At 36.1% G+C, this 17,952-nt stretch overlaps 1 protein-coding gene and 2 long non-coding RNA genes across 3 annotated transcripts; 1 reads left to right on the forward strand and 2 right to left on the reverse strand.

Moving 5' to 3' along the window:
• Window positions 1-285: 285 nt before the first annotated feature.
• On the reverse strand, window positions 286-13,457 carry LOC5566947 (zinc finger protein 423). Its single transcript, XM_001651308.2, has 2 exons — window positions 12,746-13,457; window positions 286-1,040 (listed from the first exon to the last, which is right to left on the reverse strand). Exons 1-2 carry the CDS (start codon window positions 13,319-13,321, stop codon window positions 390-392), a joined length of 1,227 nt encoding a protein of 408 aa, XP_001651358.2. The 5' UTR covers window positions 13,322-13,457; the 3' UTR covers window positions 286-389.
• A 757-nt stretch (window positions 13,458-14,214) lies between these two features.
• LOC110674488 lies at window positions 14,215-14,997 on the reverse strand. Its single transcript, XR_002498908.1, has 2 exons — window positions 14,566-14,997; window positions 14,215-14,502 (listed from the first exon to the last, which is right to left on the reverse strand). It is a non-coding gene; the product is annotated as an uncharacterized LOC110674488 (long non-coding RNA).
• Window positions 14,998-15,474: 477 nt separating this feature from the next.
• Window positions 15,475-15,810, forward strand: LOC110674489. The gene is made up of 2 exons (XR_002498909.1): window positions 15,475-15,572; window positions 15,638-15,810. It is a non-coding gene; the product is annotated as an uncharacterized LOC110674489 (long non-coding RNA).
• The last annotated feature ends 2,142 nt before the right edge of the window (window positions 15,811-17,952 follow it).

Raw genomic sequence — 17,952 nt, forward strand, 5'->3', positions numbered from 1 at the left:
CCTTACTTGCACTCTTATTGTCCCGCTGAACGCTACTCATGTTGATAAATGTGCAAAAAAATTTACTGTTTTTCACATTTACTTCACTATTACGAATATAGCTACTTTGTCAAAATAATGAAAATTTCAAAAATTGCAAAATATGTGTTCTGTTCTGTATCTTGATACCTCCTTAACTCGGTGGTCCATTCAATATCGAGTTAGTGAGAGTTGACTGAAATGCTTATTACCAAATCCACATCAATAGTTCCCAGAGTATTCGGATCAATAATCGTTTTATGCGCCTTTGTCGTATGCAGTCATTCCGATATTTTATTCGCAGATTAATCCTTATCATTACTAGGTACTACTTAAATTAATCAGAAAGTTATAATTATGAACATCTATACTCACTTTCCAGCTCCTTCCAACAGCATTTTTAGTACGTCAATTCCATTAACTTCCCCACTGGAATGCAATTTCAACGCTGAGTTGTTGGTTGCCGTACTCGAAGTACCTTTGGCGCGTTTAGCTTTCCCTCCATGCTTTTTAGCAAGAGTGACCGCCGAGTCTGTACTGCTGCTGCTAAGCGATCCCAAGGCCTTATCGAGCGCGGTCGGGACTCGCCGAAAGTCAAAGTCCTGATCCACCCTCGCCACAATGTTCAACCTTTGCTCTTCACTGGTGACATAGAGGTCCTCCGGTTTGTGGTGAACATTGTGAGCGTCGAAGGCCTTTTTTGTGTAGAACATAGAATCACAGGTGCTACACTTGAGCATATCCTCCGGCATGGCACACCGGTCCTCGTACGAATGGTGGTCCTCGATGTGCTTCAGGAGATTGAACTTAAGCATGTACTCCGAGCCGCACAAATGGCAATAGTATATGGAGATTATCTCGCCAGCTTGATTGAGCCGAACCTTCTTCGACGGATTGGGGATAAAGGGATGAGCCATCATTCGTTTTTCCAAATTGTGGGCCGTCTTAACGTGCGAATCCAAAGCGGACTCGGAAATGAAAGCTGTTCCACAAAAGCCGCAAATGAAATCCAGACGGGGTACCTTAAAAACACAAATTTATCTTTAATGATTTTATATTACAAGCTACAAGACGAAAGTTAGCGAAAAGTGGTGCCACAAATAGTAATAAAAATAGTTATGAAAATAGTGATAAAATCCGAGTCAACGAAGGTACTGCCATCTGGAAATACAATTACTAGATGCGTGAAGTGTTTAAAATTTTACTAGGTAAGCTTGAGCTTGATTGGCCGCCCGTGGTTGCTAAGTAGCTGGAGTACTGGAGTACTCCAGTATCGTCAGATCAGCTACACTTACGCAAGGAATTAAACAGAAGACTATTTGGGACTAACAGACACCCTCAGAGTATAAGTGCTGGTGATCTTCTATTTTTAGACAACAATGGCGCTTTTCACGTCATAATGCAGACCAATGAGGGGGATGAATTGATTATGCATTTAAAAGTGACCCACAGTAGACCGGATATACCCCTGCATATACTTATGCGGGAAGGTATAACGGTAAGGTGATTTTATGGTTTGCTTTTGGTTAGCAGACTGCCTATGTATCAGGCATAAGAAAAGGCGTGCTATAATGATGGAAGAATGGAAGTGTAGGGAAAAAATTCCATGTCCGTCTCTGGATCTAGCACATGCTATGAACGAATAGATCAAAAGTGATAGATTAAGAGTGGAAGATAGAAGCCAGTGCTGTCAAATGTCAAAATTCAATTGCTTGTAGCATCAGCAAATATTAGAGTCAATAGGGGCAGTATGGTCCACCTAAGCAAAAGTTCTTGAAAAGCATAGAAACACAATACAATTTAATCGATCCATAAGCTTAATTTGTAGTTTGAAGTATCTCCTTTCATACCACAGTTGTATTTTGGTAGAAAGATTACTTAGAATTTTTTTGGGAACATTTTTGAAAAACACTATTTTGTTTGTGACTCTACACTATACGGGGCGAAATGGTCCCCCCTACGGGGCAATGTGAGCCACCATACTAAATCTTATTATTTTAAATGGAAAACCGTTTGCAAGGCTTAACTTAGAAGAAGACAATAATGTATGATAGAGTTTAGTACTAAACTGGGTTGAAGTCTGATTTGAATCATGAAAAGGTATGTTTTGCTGACAGTTTAATAAATCATGGTTCTAAGAGCTTCAGTATTCAAACATAGTCATTCAAATAAGTTTAACCAGTTAAAAATTCTAGTTTTAATTGAAATCACGTGCGATAACAATATTGCAATGAAACTGCTAAAATGACATGCCATTTTTGGTTATCTATTTTTGTGATAAGATAGCTTTGACCGGCTATGACCATATTGCCCCGTTCCTAGATGTTTCATATAAATTATATTTTATTGAAAATTTATTTTAGAATCTATACAATTTTGTGCACATAATGCCTATAAATAATGGAAGAACGAACTGCTGTGAAAAAAATTGAAGTCAATAAACAAAACTTTATGCAAAGCTTATTTCTACATCCAAAATCTTATAAGATTTTCGTAGTAGCATCAACATTTCAGATTGTTATCGATATATGAAGTTCAAAATAAGTTTTTTGCCTAGTTCTCACGGTGGTGACTAATTGAAGCATACTTTATAAGGTCCTAAGGTTATCGAGATCAAAATCTGTGTTTTAAGCTCAAATGGAAGGTGGCCCATTTTACCCCGTATGACCATACTGCCCCGCCTTCCCCACCAACCGATAGTGATTCGGAAAAACATTGTCCGATGACTTTTTTCCACGAGGAAGGATGATATTAGCAATATTCAATTGTCAAAGTAAGATTTTATCATTATTACTAAATAGTTTTATTAGTGTTACTGGTCGTATTTCTAAATATGTTTTTTATTATTTTCTCCAGAAATTGATTAAGGTATTTGCCCGCGTGTGCCCCAAAAATTTCGTCAGCAGTTCGTTTAGTTGTTTTTTGCGGGCTTTCTAAGGAATCCCTCCAAGAATTTGGTTTTAGTTACACAGTTACAGTTTGGCATATCCCCCTAAAAACATACACACACAAGTATTATGTCCACATCTCTGTGAACATACGATCAATAAAAAATCTTTACAGCTCATTTGAAAGGCAATTAGTAATTCTTCGTATGTTGTTGTCAAATTTTATTTTTGTTCAGGGGTAAGCGGGACAAGATAAGCAGTAAGCAGTAAGCACCCTTTGTTTGTGACGTTCTTACCAAATTTTTGTTATTTTAGGATTCTAATGAATAACAATAAATTGATATGACCACTGAGAATTTTAACTAAAGCATCAACATTACTACGTAAACATTGTCAAAAGTGCATTGTAGTACAAAAATTAACCCTTTCAAATAAAATTTAGCTATTTAAAAGTGATATTTTTGTTGCGAGAACATACTTTCTTGATCGTATAGTTATAAAACAATCTTTTGTAGACAGTCTGAAGCATTTTTTTTTTTGTATGGTGTTCAGTTGGAGCTGCCTGACAGCTTAACTTGTCAAGGCTGAACCCTTGGTCTGGCTTTTGCCAAGTTTCCCCTCTACCAGGACCAATACTCAGACGGACTAGGCAATGGCGCCCACATGAACACTGCTTTTTTATTAGTATTGTGACGTGGTAGTTTTTGAAAAGTACCCATATTCCCTTGCTTCTGAGAAAAGGAAGCATTGTGAAAATCAGCAGCTCCATCAGAATTTGTTTGAAATAGTAGTGTCCTTACTAATACTGTCTAGTCGAAATGGTTTTGAATAATTTGTCATTCAAGTGCTGTTCTGATTACTCCTGTCTTTTACGTAAGATTAGAGTCTTAAATGTCAATTGTCGTCAAGTCTTAACAAAATTAGGCTGTTTAGTAATAGTTCTAGTTAATTTCGTTTTTTGTTGTTTTAAGTATGTTTTCGTCATTACGTTCATATATCCATTAAGAAAAAAGTCGCTTTCCTTGTCTGTTCAACAATTTTTCGAAACTAGCAAATGTACCCTAATGATCGATCTCAGCGTGTTACTTTCCATAGTCATTTTTATAGTGAATATTGAAAAGTAAAGTTACCTTAGGCTCCTATTACAGTCTCCTACAAGATTCACTTTTCGGTGGCAAATGCAATGCTTCACAACGCCTACTTTCTACTTGTAAATTTTGCGAAAATGAAGCTGGAATTAGATTATTTATACCGCTGTTACAAAAGAGGTATTTCTTATTATGGCATATTAAAATAAGATTGTCGCCACTTATTTCTACTCAGTGAATCTACTAATCATTTTCCTAAGAGATCCTAATATTCCCTATGTCGTATATGATAACGATGTGTCTAGCTAGCTAATAGTAAGAGTGGCTACGGATCATTCTGGTTAGCAAAAGGCAAACTGAACGTCACCAATAGTATTAATGTCCACTTCGAATAGATTCATTATTTGAAATGGGCATCAATTCTATCAATGACGCAGAATGTCCGTTGGATCACATCCGAGATATTATTGCGTCTATGCCATATGAATTAGGACGCGGCTTTAAGCAAAAAAAAATGCCAAAATGTGATACCACCACTACAGGTTACGCCTTTGGTTTCCATCATATGGGCTAATGGATTATGCCCTCCCATCGCGGCAAGATCGCATAACCAAGGGGAGGGATTTGTAGACAGTCTGAAGCATTAAGACTTTTATTTGAAAATTATTCCAAATGTATATCAATAAATTTGCATCCAGATGGGCAAAATGTTCAAAATTAGGAAAAATGGTGAAACTTTGAAACCACATGTAGTTGTAAACTTAGCTTATGGTATTCGCTGTGCACAAAACTATTAACAAAATATTAGCAAATAAAAAATTATTGATTTTAACGTAAAATCACGGTTACCAGAGACAACAATAATTTAAAAAAATCAGTATCGCTAAAACACCCACCAAATGAAAGCTTAATCTTTCCCCTTTCATTTGCGACCGGTTTGGAAATGTTATATCGGGGGGTCCTGAACATTTTTTTTTTTTTAATTTTAATAAGAGGTAGGTACCATAGGTGATAGCTAGGGGGTGCGGACTAGAATATTTAGGCCGTTCAAATTGAACACAATCTTTTCCAGGAGTGCTAACCATTGTTTATTTGCTTGTCTCGCAGGAAATCACATTTGAAGCACACTCTTAAAATGCTTCACACAAAGCATAATTTATTCAGTGCAGACTTAATCAGAAAGTTTCTGGCCGTATGTTAATGAAAAACATATTTGAGAAAAGTTGTAAAAGATTTCTGCATAATTTGGACCAAGCACAACCTTTTTTTCATTGATATGTTTTAGGCCGTATGGTTATAGAACAATCTTCTGTAGATAATCTGGAGCAAAACTTTTATCAAATTAGAAAAATGTTTCAATTCTTTGGATTATATTAAAAATATATGTACCTCCAGAAGTATCAAGGATAACCAGTGGTTATTAACCACAGAAGTTACCTCAGAAGTTCCATCAGAAATTCCTCCAATGATTCTACCAAAATTCATTTTCTTTAGGCATTTTCATGGATTTCCTACAACATTGTCGTTCAGGATTTATTTAGGATTTCTTTCAGAAATTTCTCTAAGAATACCTTCAGGAATTCAAATTCCTCCAAGAAATGTTGGAAGGAGTTCTTCCAAAAATGATTTGAAAAATTTAACTAGGGGCCCAGATAGCCGTAGCGGTAAACGCGCAGCTATTCAGCATGACCATGCTGAGGGTCGTGGGTTCGAATCCCGCTGGTTGAGGGACTTTTCGTAAAGGAAATTTTCTCGATTCCCAGGGCATTGAGTATCTTCGTACCTGCCACACGATATACACATGCAAAAATGGTCAATCGGCAAAGAAAGCTCTCAATTAATAACTGTGGAAGTGCTCATAAAAGCACTAATCTGAGAAGCAGGCTTTGTCCCAGTTAGGACGTAACGCCAGAAAGAAGAAGAAGAAGAACTAGGAAATCTTCCAATAATTTGTCAAGATTTTTTTTTTTAATTCCAGTATAATTTCAAAAGGAAACTTTTAAGTGGCATCTGATGAAACGTGATTAATTTCTAAAATAATGCTTGATTAACTCAAACAATGTTCTTTAAAAACTACTGAATTTCGGGGAAATCTTGGAGAATTTTCTAGACAAATTGCTAAGATAGTTGAAAAAAATATCTCACAAAATTCCTGAAGAAAAATGTGTAAGTATGATTGGACGAAATACTGCAATGATTATTCAATGTAATTAAATTTTTAGATAAGAAATTAATCAAGAAATTGTTTGGAAGAACTGCAGAAGTAACCCTTGAATAAAATGCTGGAAAAATTCTAGAGAAATTTCTGTGAGAATTCAAGAGCAATCCCTGGTCGAAAATATTGAGGCATTTGTGGAAGAATATATACTATATCCTCGATTATTCCCTGGATGGATTGTTGTAGTAATTTTTAAAAGTAAATGTGGATTGTTGGAGAAATTAATATGAAAATGCATGGAACTCTTGTACGTCTCCCTGGAAAAATCACTAAACCATTTTCTTGAAAGAACTCTTTGGAAAATCTCCTATTATAACAACTGGGGAAATCGGCGGAAGAATTTGTCAAAAGATATCTGGAGGAAATCCTGGAATAGTCTCTGGGAAATTACTGAATGTAGAAACTTTGGAGTGCTCAAGGATTTCCTGTAGCAAATTCTGAAGAAATTACTCTAAAAATCCCTTGCAACACTACTGGGAGAATTTCTGGAAGAAGAATCACTAAAGAATTTCTGGAGGTAGTGTCTTTAAAATAGGAGCTTTAGAGACCTTCTGCCTGAAAACAGGACTAAACAGAAACCAGCACTAGAACTATAATGGAACCCAAAAAATTAAACAAAGGAACCCAAACAAGAATCAGAAGATTTCACAAGAGTTTCTCGACAAAAGTCCAAGGTTGAATTTTTGATGTTATTTTGAACAAAATTCTTGGAGGAATAAATCTCCAGAGTAGCTTTAAAATCCATTTGAAATTTTTGAAGTCATTTTTCGCTTAAAATTCCTGGAAGAATTCCTTAGGTATCCGTAAAAGAATTACTGAATAAACACCTGAATAAATCTTCAGAGTATTACCTGTTGGCTAATCCTTAGAAAAAATCCAGGTGAATTCATGAAGTTATCTTGAACGAAATTCTTGATTAATTGCTGAATGAATGAAATGGATTTTAATTACTCGGTATCAGAAAACCGGACAGGAAAGCTTTCGGTGTTTTCGAGCGTAAAGTGCTGCGGACAATACTCGGTTGGAAACTCGAAAATGGTGTGTGGCGCAGACGCATGAATCACGAGTTGTATCAAGTGTACACATGATGCGAATATTATCAAGCGTGTACAATACGGCAGATATTCAGCAGGGAACCATGTAGAGGTCAGCGGCTTCGGGGAAAATCACGAATACGCTGGCTATACGCAGTGGAAGAAGACCTGGCGACACTAAACGTTCGGGCAACTGGAGAAATTTCGCCCAAGACCGACGAAGATGGCGTGATGCTACGCTGTTTTTTTCTATCTTTATTAACGAGATTTTTAGCCCTGGGCTAGTTCATCTCGGGACCAACGGCTTTACTTTCCTTCCGAAGGAAGTCGTCACTGAAATTTTTAGTGACTATCTCGAGGATGGGATTCAATCCCAGGTCCTCGGCGTGAGAGGTGTGTGTTCTAACAACTACATCAGGTCCGTCCCCAGGAATGCTACGCTGTAGCCACCGTTAATGGAAGAAACTACAATGAGCCGAGCTACAACAGATGTTCCATCATCCATCAGAGAAATACCAGTAGGAACTGTTACAACCGTAGCAATACTAATGCCGCAGGAGATATTGACTTCAGAACAAATACTCCTCTTCTAGACAGAGAATTACTAGCAGCAGCGAAGGAAAGATTTTCGAGACCACCTCCCACTTCGTATCGTCCAACCATAGCATTCCAGAGAGGAGAAGTGCTGAACCCGTACCCTAGCGACAGACAACCGAATACGCCACACCGAACAAATGCCGCACCAGCACGTTTGAATGGAAGGTGCTCCTGCCAGTGTTTTTGCCAGAATTGACGCACTTCACAGAGGAAGGTAATATTAGTATCTTAACACGCAATGAATGTATTGCTAATAATTTAGGCTATGACGAAGGCTCAAATGACTGCGGCAACCATTCGAGTTGTGATAGGAATTGTATAAATTTAAATGATGAACACTTAAATGAATCTGATAATGCAAGGCATGATGTAGACCTTCCAAAAGCTTCCGAGGCTCTTGTTTATTGTCAGAATTTCAATCGTATGAGAGGATCTTCAAAAATCAAGCAAATCCATAAAAACATATTAGCGTCATCTTTTTCGATCATATTAGGCACAGAAACAAGTTGGGACGAATCTATAAAAAGCGAAGAAGTTTTCGGATGTGATTATAACGTTTTTAGAGACGATCGCGATTTTCTTATGTCACAAAGAAAATCAGGAGGAGGGGTCCTCATTGCAGTCTCTTCAAAATTTAATTCTGAAATTATTTGTTCTTCGAAATTCAAAGAGTTTGAACATGTTTGGGTGAAAGTAAATATAGAAAACGAAAAACATGTATTTGCATCAGTGTACTTTCCACCTGATCATGCCAACAAACATGCTTACGACTCCTTTTTCAAAAATGCTGAAGATATCATATCTGGTCTTCCCCCTGAGGTGAAAGTACACATATATGGTGACTTCAACCAACGCAATGCTGACTTCATTCCTGATTTTGAAAATGAGGGCATCATGCTTCCAGTGGTCGGGGAAAATGAAACGTTACAATTAATTTTCGACAAAATTGCAATTTTGGGCTTGAACCAAATTAATCATGTAAAAAATCGGCAAAATTGTTACCTTGACTTTCTATTGACAAACATCCAAGAAGATTTCTACGTTACTGAAAGTATTGCACCCTTGTGGAAAAATGAAGCATTTCACACAGCACTGGAATACTCATTATTTATTCACAATAACTGCAGACCCACAGTGTGCGAATATGAGGATATCTATGAATACGATAATGCAAATTATGAAAACATAAAAAATAGAATAAACTTAATTGACTGGCAATCACTTATCAGAGAAGAAAATAATGTCGAAAAAGCTGTTGATATATTTTACAGTTTACTAATGGAAATTATTCGTGAAGAGGTACCTCTGAGAAGGAAAAAACTTTTTGGTAATTCACAAAATCCCATCTGGTTCAATAGAAATATCAGGAATTTAAAAAATCGAAAGCAAAAGGCTCACAAAATTTATAAAAAACATGGAAGTGATGATAATATGCAGAAATACCTGGACTTATGTGAACAGTTGAACATTGCTATAAATTCTGCACTTGAAGAGTATAATAGAAAAATTGAGAGCGATATAAAGTCATGCCCAAGAAGTTTCTTTAATTATACTAAAACAAAATTAAAATCAAACAATCTACCATCAAAAATGCAACTTGACGATAAAGACGCTAACAACCCGGAAGAAATTTGCCACCTCTTTTCAACGTTTTTCCAAGAAATCTATACGACATTTTCAGAAGAGGATCGGGACCAAAATTATTTTTCATTCTTCCCTGCCCCCTCAAATGACATTAGTGTGCACCAGATAAGTGTACAAGACATCTTATCAGGCTTGAAAGGATTGGATGCCACAAAAAGTGCAGGACCTGATGAAATTCCTCCAGTATTTATGAAGAAGCTTGCTGTTGAATTAACATCTCCTTTGTTTTGGCTGTTCAATATGTCACTAAAATCCGGCAAATTTCCTAAAATCTGGAAGAAATCATTCTTAGTACCTATTTACAAATCAGGGAAGAAAACTGATATTCGTAATTATCGTGGAATTGCTATAATTTCCTGTATTCCAAAGCTCTTTGAATCCATTGTTAATAGAAAATTGTTTGGGCAATTAAGGAACAGAATTACAAATGCACAACATGGATTTTTTAAAGGCCGTTCCACTTCTACAAATTTACTAGAATTCACCAATTATACTTTGAATGCTATGGACAATGGTAACTATGTAGAGGCTCTGTATACTGATTTCAGCAAAGCATTTGACCGCATTGATATCTCTATGTTACTCTTCAAGTTAGAAAACATAGGATTTGATAAACCATCTTTAAACTGAATACAATCATATTTAACAAATCGGCAACAAATAGTGAGGTATAATGGTAAAAAATCGAATCCTATCCAAGTTACATCAGGAGTTCCTCAAGGCTCACATCTAGGACCTCTTCTTTTCATATTATATGTAAATGATATTTCCTACATTCTTAAGCATATAAATATTCTTATCTATGCCGACGATATGAAGTTATTCATGGAAATCAAGTATGCTAACGACATTGACATCTATCTGAGTGAAATATCTATTTTTGATGAATGGTGTAGTAAAAGCCTACTTCAGTTAAATGTTAAAAAATGTAATTTAATTACTTTTAGCAGAAAGCGAAACACAGAAGAAACAACTGTAGTTTTAGGAAATCAAATCGTTGAAAAATGCGATAGGGTCAGAGATTTAGGCGTAATTTTAGACTCAAAACTCACTTTTATCGATCATTACAACACCATTATACATAAAGCAACAAATATGCTTGGCTTTATCAAACGCTTTGGTTCTAACTTTAATGATCCATACACTATTAAAACTTTGTACGTCGCTTACGTGAGGTCTATATTAGAGTATAGTAGTATTGTATGGTCTCCTTTTATGAAGACGCATGAAGAACGTCTCGAATCAGTTCAAAAGCAATTTCTGTTATATGCTCTTCGTAAATTGGGCTGGACATCCTTCCCTCTTCCATCTTATGAATCAAGATGCATGCTCATTGATATTCAGACATTGAAAAAGCGCCGTGAATTCGCTATAGTTTCATTCGTGAACGATATTGTTTCGCATCGTATTGATTCTCCTAACCTATTAAACAGTTTAAATTTTTATACTCCTTCCCGGCAATTGAGGAATCGTAACTTGTTTTTTATTAATCACCGTCGTACTAATTATGCAAAATTTTCTCCTCTAAACCGAATGATGAGTTTATATAATCAACATTGCGAAACAATAGACTTAACAATGTCGCGTAGTAACCTAAGAATATACTTTAACTCTGTAAGATATAGCAGTATATAGATTTAAGTGTTAACATGTAGTCTACTTTGATTGACGATAATAAATAAATAAATTTCTAAATAAATCAAGGTATCAAGGTAGGTATCAGAAAACCAGCTCCAGAAGCATGTTCCATTCCATTTGGGACATTTATGCCTAAAATCCCTAAATTTTTCTGAATTAACTTAATTCCTGTGAAAGTTTTTAATAAACTTCCTGGTACAATTTCTGGAGGTACTTTAAAAAAAAAAAAATCTGGGAGAAACCGTGGATGACTTCTTTTGGAAAGAAAAATACTGAAAAATCGGCGCATGAATTCTTGGAGGATTTTCGTGAGGTTTCCTGGAAAAACCTCTAAACAATTAGCTTAAAAAAAATATGAGGTAAATCATGAGAGAGTTTCTTGTATGAACTCCTGTAGGAATCTTTGGAAGATCTCCTAGAGTAACAACTAATAGAAATTTTTAAATCTGTCAAATAAATTACTGAAAATCTGCAGAATTAAGAGCTGCTTAGGGCTGAAAATCTCCTTAATAAAGCTATAATAATAATAAGAATTAAAAGCTGAAATTTAGCAAATGACAACAATCTAGCAAGCAATATTGCTAAATTTCAGCAAGCAAGTTCAAAAGTGAAACTATGGATTGCTGAAATGTTTTCAGCAAACGGTATTGATAAAGCATGGATACAACATTTGGCGTTTGAAATTTCTTGAGGGATTTCTGGAGCTTTTCCTGAAATTATTGCAGAAGAAAACTCCGGAGAAATCACTACAATAATTCATGAATGAATCTGAGAAAAAAATTCCGAAGAACCTGTCGAATGGTCGCGTAAGGGACTTAGAAGGTTTCTCTGGAGCCTCTAATATTTGGTAGCAGAATTTACTGCAAGCAGAATAAGGAAAAAATCCTTTGGAGATATTTTTTCAAATTAGTTTGTAATTTTGAGCTATTTGGTTGAAATAGTAACTTTAGCACCCTTTCATTATTGTGTATTTCTTTCACTACTAGACTGCGAAGTGCGGCTTCATAAGTGCGAAAATGCGAATAAAAGTGCGAAATTGCATCGAATCATGTTGGTGTCTTCAGAGCACTTATTCATTGGACTGCGATGAATAACCCCGCTGAAGACACTGACTCGATTTGATACAATCGCGCACTGTTATTAGCTTTCCCGCATTTGTAAAAACTTCTGCGATAGTCCAGTGGTGAAAGAAATGCGCAATAAAAACAGGGGCTTTTTCGGCTTTTTCGAGACATGCATTAAAATAGAGATCTTTAAAAAGGTAGCTGATCCAGCCCTGTGTCTGATAAGATTATTGGCAAGTCTCTCATGCGATAATTTTTGAAATGCTGGAGAAAACTTTGAAAAATTACTCTATTAATTATGTAGCTATTTCTTTCAATTTAATTTGAGCCTTATTTAGTACTGCATTCAAACCACCAGCTCCTAATCAGTCAGACAATTCCTTTATTGTTATTAATTTCGATTTAAATCACCTTCATTTAGAACTTAAAAAGGAGTCGCAGTTTCAAAAACGTTGGGATCCACTGCTTTATAGCGACTGACTTCAAAAATGTCACCAAGCCAATAAAAAGAGACTCGCTACCGTCCCCGCTAAGTTATTAGTAAGTAGCTACTTACATTCATCTTCATATCATGCTTATGGATGCTGTTCTGGTGCTGATCCAGGGCCACCTTCAGTGGGAAAAGCTTGCCGCACAGAGTGCAGAAATAGTTTTTGCTCTCGTAGTTATGCTTCCGGTACTTGTGTTCTATGGCTCGTGACAACTGGGTGAACGTTTCCGGACACCACTCGCATTCGATGAGGTCAATGGTACTCTCCCTACCGGAACCTGCGGCCTGATCCGGGTTCTTCCCGATTTGAGATTGATTGCCATGTTTCAAGAAATGTTTCTTCAGCGCTTCTTGCTCGTGGAAAGCGACTTTGCAGAATGTACATACAAACTTTGGCTTCCCAGCTGCCGTTTCTTGTGTTCCCGTATTTTTTTCGTTGCTTTTATTAGACTCGGGTGGCAATTTTTTACCGGATTTCGGCGGAGCCTTCAACTTAACTTTCTTCAGTATTTTTTTCTCACCGTTTTGTTCCAAAACAATCGAGTTAGACGGAACCACTTTTGGCTTTGAAATTCCTTGTAATGACGAGCATTTTGTACTTGCTACTCGTTTGCCCTTGGTTTGTTCTGCAGTGTTAGCCATATGGTGTAAAATTTTTAAATTATTTTAATTTAATAATTCTAATAGCAAATTTGTTTGCAAAAAAACGGACTAACAATCGTAATTTTATGCAAGCTTTTGTTTTTGTTTGGGAGAAATATCGATCTCAACGAACTGTCAGTGCGTAGTTTTTCGTCGATTTAAACAGTACTGCGCGATTTAGTTGACGGAAATGCGACTTTTCGGGCGAAAAACGAGGGTCTACACGCTAACTTTAAAGTACCCATTAAATGGGTTTCTTGTACCCATTTTTATTGTTAAAGGCCGGTTTGCTACTGACAAGAAAAGGAATCGCCTATCTCGATGCGTGGAAAATTTCTCCCAAGAAATGGTCAAGAAAATCATTTTTTTCTGATCGCAGTACGCAGTTGAGAAGAAATGTCACTTCAAAGGGGGCTCTCTGTAGGAAATTTCTTGACCCTTTCAGTCAAGGAATTTCTTTACTTCCCGCATAATTATGAACCATACTTGTACTGTTTCCGAAACTGTTATGAACCACTTCGAACAATATCTGAATAGTTTTGAATAACATCCATATTAACAATAAACGCACCGTACCATAGTTGGTTTTGACAGTTTGGCAAATAGTTATTGAAGAAATAACAATGTGGGGAATAGGCGGTTAAGTTATGTAACCATACAGAAAAGCCGATTTTGTCGAACAAAATTTTTCGTTTACCGTTTACAAGATGGTAGATATATTATCCATTTTTTTCACAATCCACCTTACGAGAAACAGTTACAGAACAGCATAACAATATGTTGAGAACAATACACGTCCACTCTTTGTGTAATTATTTAATTATGGTTTCAAATGGTTCCACATCCGCATGCGATACTCGTGATTAAAAAAATGAAGACACAAACAAAACAAATAAAATATTTTAGCATTACATGTATTTAAACGATCTAAAGTCAACATTTTAAAAGCCAAGCAAAATGAAACAAAATTATTTCAGCTGAGATCGTCTCATTCAGTGGCACGGTTTCCTATCTCCGGAACTTTATTGCGTGAAATGAGCCACATCAAAAACATCACTGCTCAACTGCTGAAAGCTAAAATCAAGTTCAGCGATCCATTTCTTGCTCTAAGGCCCAGCATTGATAGACGTAATAATGTCCCGCAAAGTTTTGTGGCATTGTTGTATCGTATTTATGGAATTCTGAAAAGAACAATTGAAAATTTGTCATCTCTTATCCCAGCAAAAACTGAAAATTTAACTCACCTGAGAATATTTTGCAACAGCATGCTGGAGTCAAGTAATGTTCCGGCACCCCTTAAAACACAGAAAATAAATTAAGAACTTTATTTAGACATATCTCACCAGGAACTCCCGAAATGCTTTTCGAAGAAATGAAAACAAATATGACAACCGACTGATGAAAAAATTTCACCGAACTAGCCAAACGCACACAAGCGCCACATAACCATACCACTTACGGTATGTTTAATCTGAAACCATAAAATGTTCAATGTATGTGTGGCAACTGTTTCAGTTTTGTGAACAGTATGTAACTATCAATGAATGTTTTCCCAAAATGTTACCATCTGTGATACAACCCACGTATGTTTTTATATAATCGATTTGTTCATAATTTTCAAATGTGGATTATATGGAACTAATTGATAACATCAAGCTGTACGTTAACCGGTAATGGAATAGTAGATGTAGGGTGGGATACAGTAAATAACTGTCAAATATTTATAGTCAAACAAATAGGCTACAATAACGGAAACAGTTAACGTATGACTTATGTTTTACATATTGTTTGGACAACCTATTAAAGCGTTTTTAGCTATGCGGGTTTTCTTGAGCGTAACAGCATACTTAGCTTAAGGCTGGTTTGCTACTGACAAGAAAAGGAATCGCCTATCTCGATGCGTGGAAAATTACTTCCCAGAAATGGTCCAGAAAATCACATTTTTCTGATCGCAGTACGCAGTTGAGAAGAAATGTCATTTCAAAGGGGGCTCCCTGTAGGAAATTTCTTGACCCATTCAGTCATGGAATTTCTTTACTTTTCTTGAGCAAAATAGCATACTTAGCTTTAGTACTGAGTTGTCAGAAAAAGGGTATTATTTTTTGACATTAAAAAGGGTACATTTTACTCTTCTTGAAGAATGAGGTCCGTCAACAATAATGGGTAAAAAAGCCACTTGTCGTTATATGGAGTGAAAACTTTGAATATTTTGCCACGAATTATATATCATTAATTTGTAGAAAGAATCATGGTAAGTAACTATTTTTTGAACAAACTATTTACATCAAAGGCTTAATTCACTTCTCCTCAACACAGAACCCTCGAAGAAACATGGAAAGCGGCAATTAGAGAGCGTTTTTTTCATCCGGGATCTGGAACAGGAAGATATGGAGTAAGAGACACGGACAATGAAAAATTCAACGTAAAAGTATCCCAATTAGCAGTTTATTCATAAGTAATCATCTAATAAAATGATGTTCATTAGACTATGTGTTGTGTCGTCTGATTTATTTTAAAACCTCCTTCGAAATCGTTGTTTCCCGTATTTGCCGGCAAGAGGGGGGTATTTTTTACCCATTTTTGTGAAATCTATGAGGGGTAAATTGTACCCATGTTTTGAGGTTTGAGCCAAATACTCTTTAATGAGTAAATGGTCAATACCCATTAAATGAGTTAAACCACTTTTCATTGAAATGGGTACGAAAGTACCCATTAATGGGTACTTCAAAGTTAGCGTGTACTGATGCACTGTAAACTCGTCATTACCTGAGAGGGAGGCACCGATACTACACACGAAACATAGAACAACGTTTGTTTGAACTACAAGATAACTCCAGCTTGCCAACAACAATCAAGGCAGGCTTGGGGAAAACCGCTAGTTTTCTTTTGTTGTGTACTTTCGATCTTTCCTGACAAACATGGAAAAAGGGCCACAGTTTTCTATGCAATAAATAATAATTTTCATTGGAAAAAGTAAAACGATGCGTTTTTCAATGCTTTATATTCAATCAGTTGGAAGGTGCTCACGTGACATTACTTACATTTTGTGTATGAATTGATTTTCATTCAATTTTTGTCACTTTTGATGAAATGCGAAAATGTGTTTTCATCAGTTACGCGCTTTTTCATGTTAGTCCAATGTTTGAGATCTGGGCTCACAGTGACAGTTCGTGACAGCGGAATCTCGGCTCACTATGACGTACAGAAATTTTGTATTGGTTTCTCCCTCCCAGGTCATTACCCTTCAAAGCCTGATTTGCTGCTAAAAAAATTTCTCACCGATTCCTTGCAGAAATTTTCTACAGCGACTCCCGTTTGAACTGACATCTCTTTTCAACTGCGTACTGCGATCAGAAAAAAGTGCTTCCTTGATCGATTCCTTGCAGGAATAGGGTCCTAAAGGCCTGTCCCAATTGTAATGCCAAACGCTTAAGTTTAGGCCAAAAACACATGTTTACTCAATTTTTTAATATTTTTCTTTTGTTTGAGGCCAAACAACATTTTTTTAGATTTTGTCACATTCTTTGGCTTAAACTCTAATTTTGGGTGTATTTTGCTTTCCGTGTCCCTTCCGAAATGTCAGATAGGAACAACCCCAGTGTTAAAACTAAAAACCCTGTGGTGTTTTTGTCGTTTAAGCGAACGTCAAACATGATCAAAAGTGTCAAGGTTCATTTATGGACCCAATTTTTAAATTAAAGTTTAAATATGATGTAGTCGTTATTTGAGTGGGAAAAATTGCTAAAATAGTTGTAGTAACATGCTCTTTCGTGTCAATAAATAAAAACAAGATTTCATTAAACATTTTCGGACCCAATTTGAAAAAATTTATACACGGATTCTGGGTGTTTTCCGAGACAGAGTGCATATTGTTTTCCTCTAAGGTTCACAACTATATCTACGCTAGGGCACCCATACCATCGGGCGTGAAAACTACTATTACTGCGTGGTCATAGAATTCTTGGGATGGCAAAGATTTGTTGTTTTCCAACACATCGATGATTCTAGTAAGCTATTTTATCCTATGGACAACGAATTATCGTAAAGTACCGCAATTCAGCGCAGTTAAAAAACAAAACAATTCAAATGGCTAATCAAAAATGAGTATTACATCAGAAAAATAGCTTTATGAGTGACCAAAGACCACGGTACTTATAAATTTTAAAATTCTGGTGTGCAAATAACCACGAGAGGGAAGGGGAGGTCTCCGAAAAATTCACGTGGTTTATGGACAGCCCCTAATCAAACTGTTTAATGGTAAAAAATTTCCGATCATTTTATTTCACAATAATTTTGTTTGCAATTTGTTTATTAATTTTTGAAGATCATATGAAATAAAAATAAATATGTGTTAAGTAAATATAGTCTTATTATATTACATTGACATTGGTACGTGTTAATTTCGTATATATTTGTAGCCTGCACTCTTTGTGCAGTACAGGTAATTCACATTATAAGCTAAGTATGCTGTTCCGCTCAAGAAAAGTAAAAATTTCTGCTGAAGAAATGGTCAAGAAATTTTCTACAGTGAGCTCCATTTGAAATGACATTTCTTTTCATCTGCGTACTGCGATCAAAGAAAAATGCTTTTCTTGACCATTTCTTGCAAGAAATTTTCCACACATCGAGAT

Source organism: Aedes aegypti, chromosome 1, assembly GCF_002204515.2.
Source record: "Aedes aegypti strain LVP_AGWG chromosome 1, AaegL5.0 Primary Assembly, whole genome shotgun sequence".
NCBI lineage: Eukaryota > Metazoa > Arthropoda > Insecta > Diptera > Culicidae > Aedes > Aedes aegypti.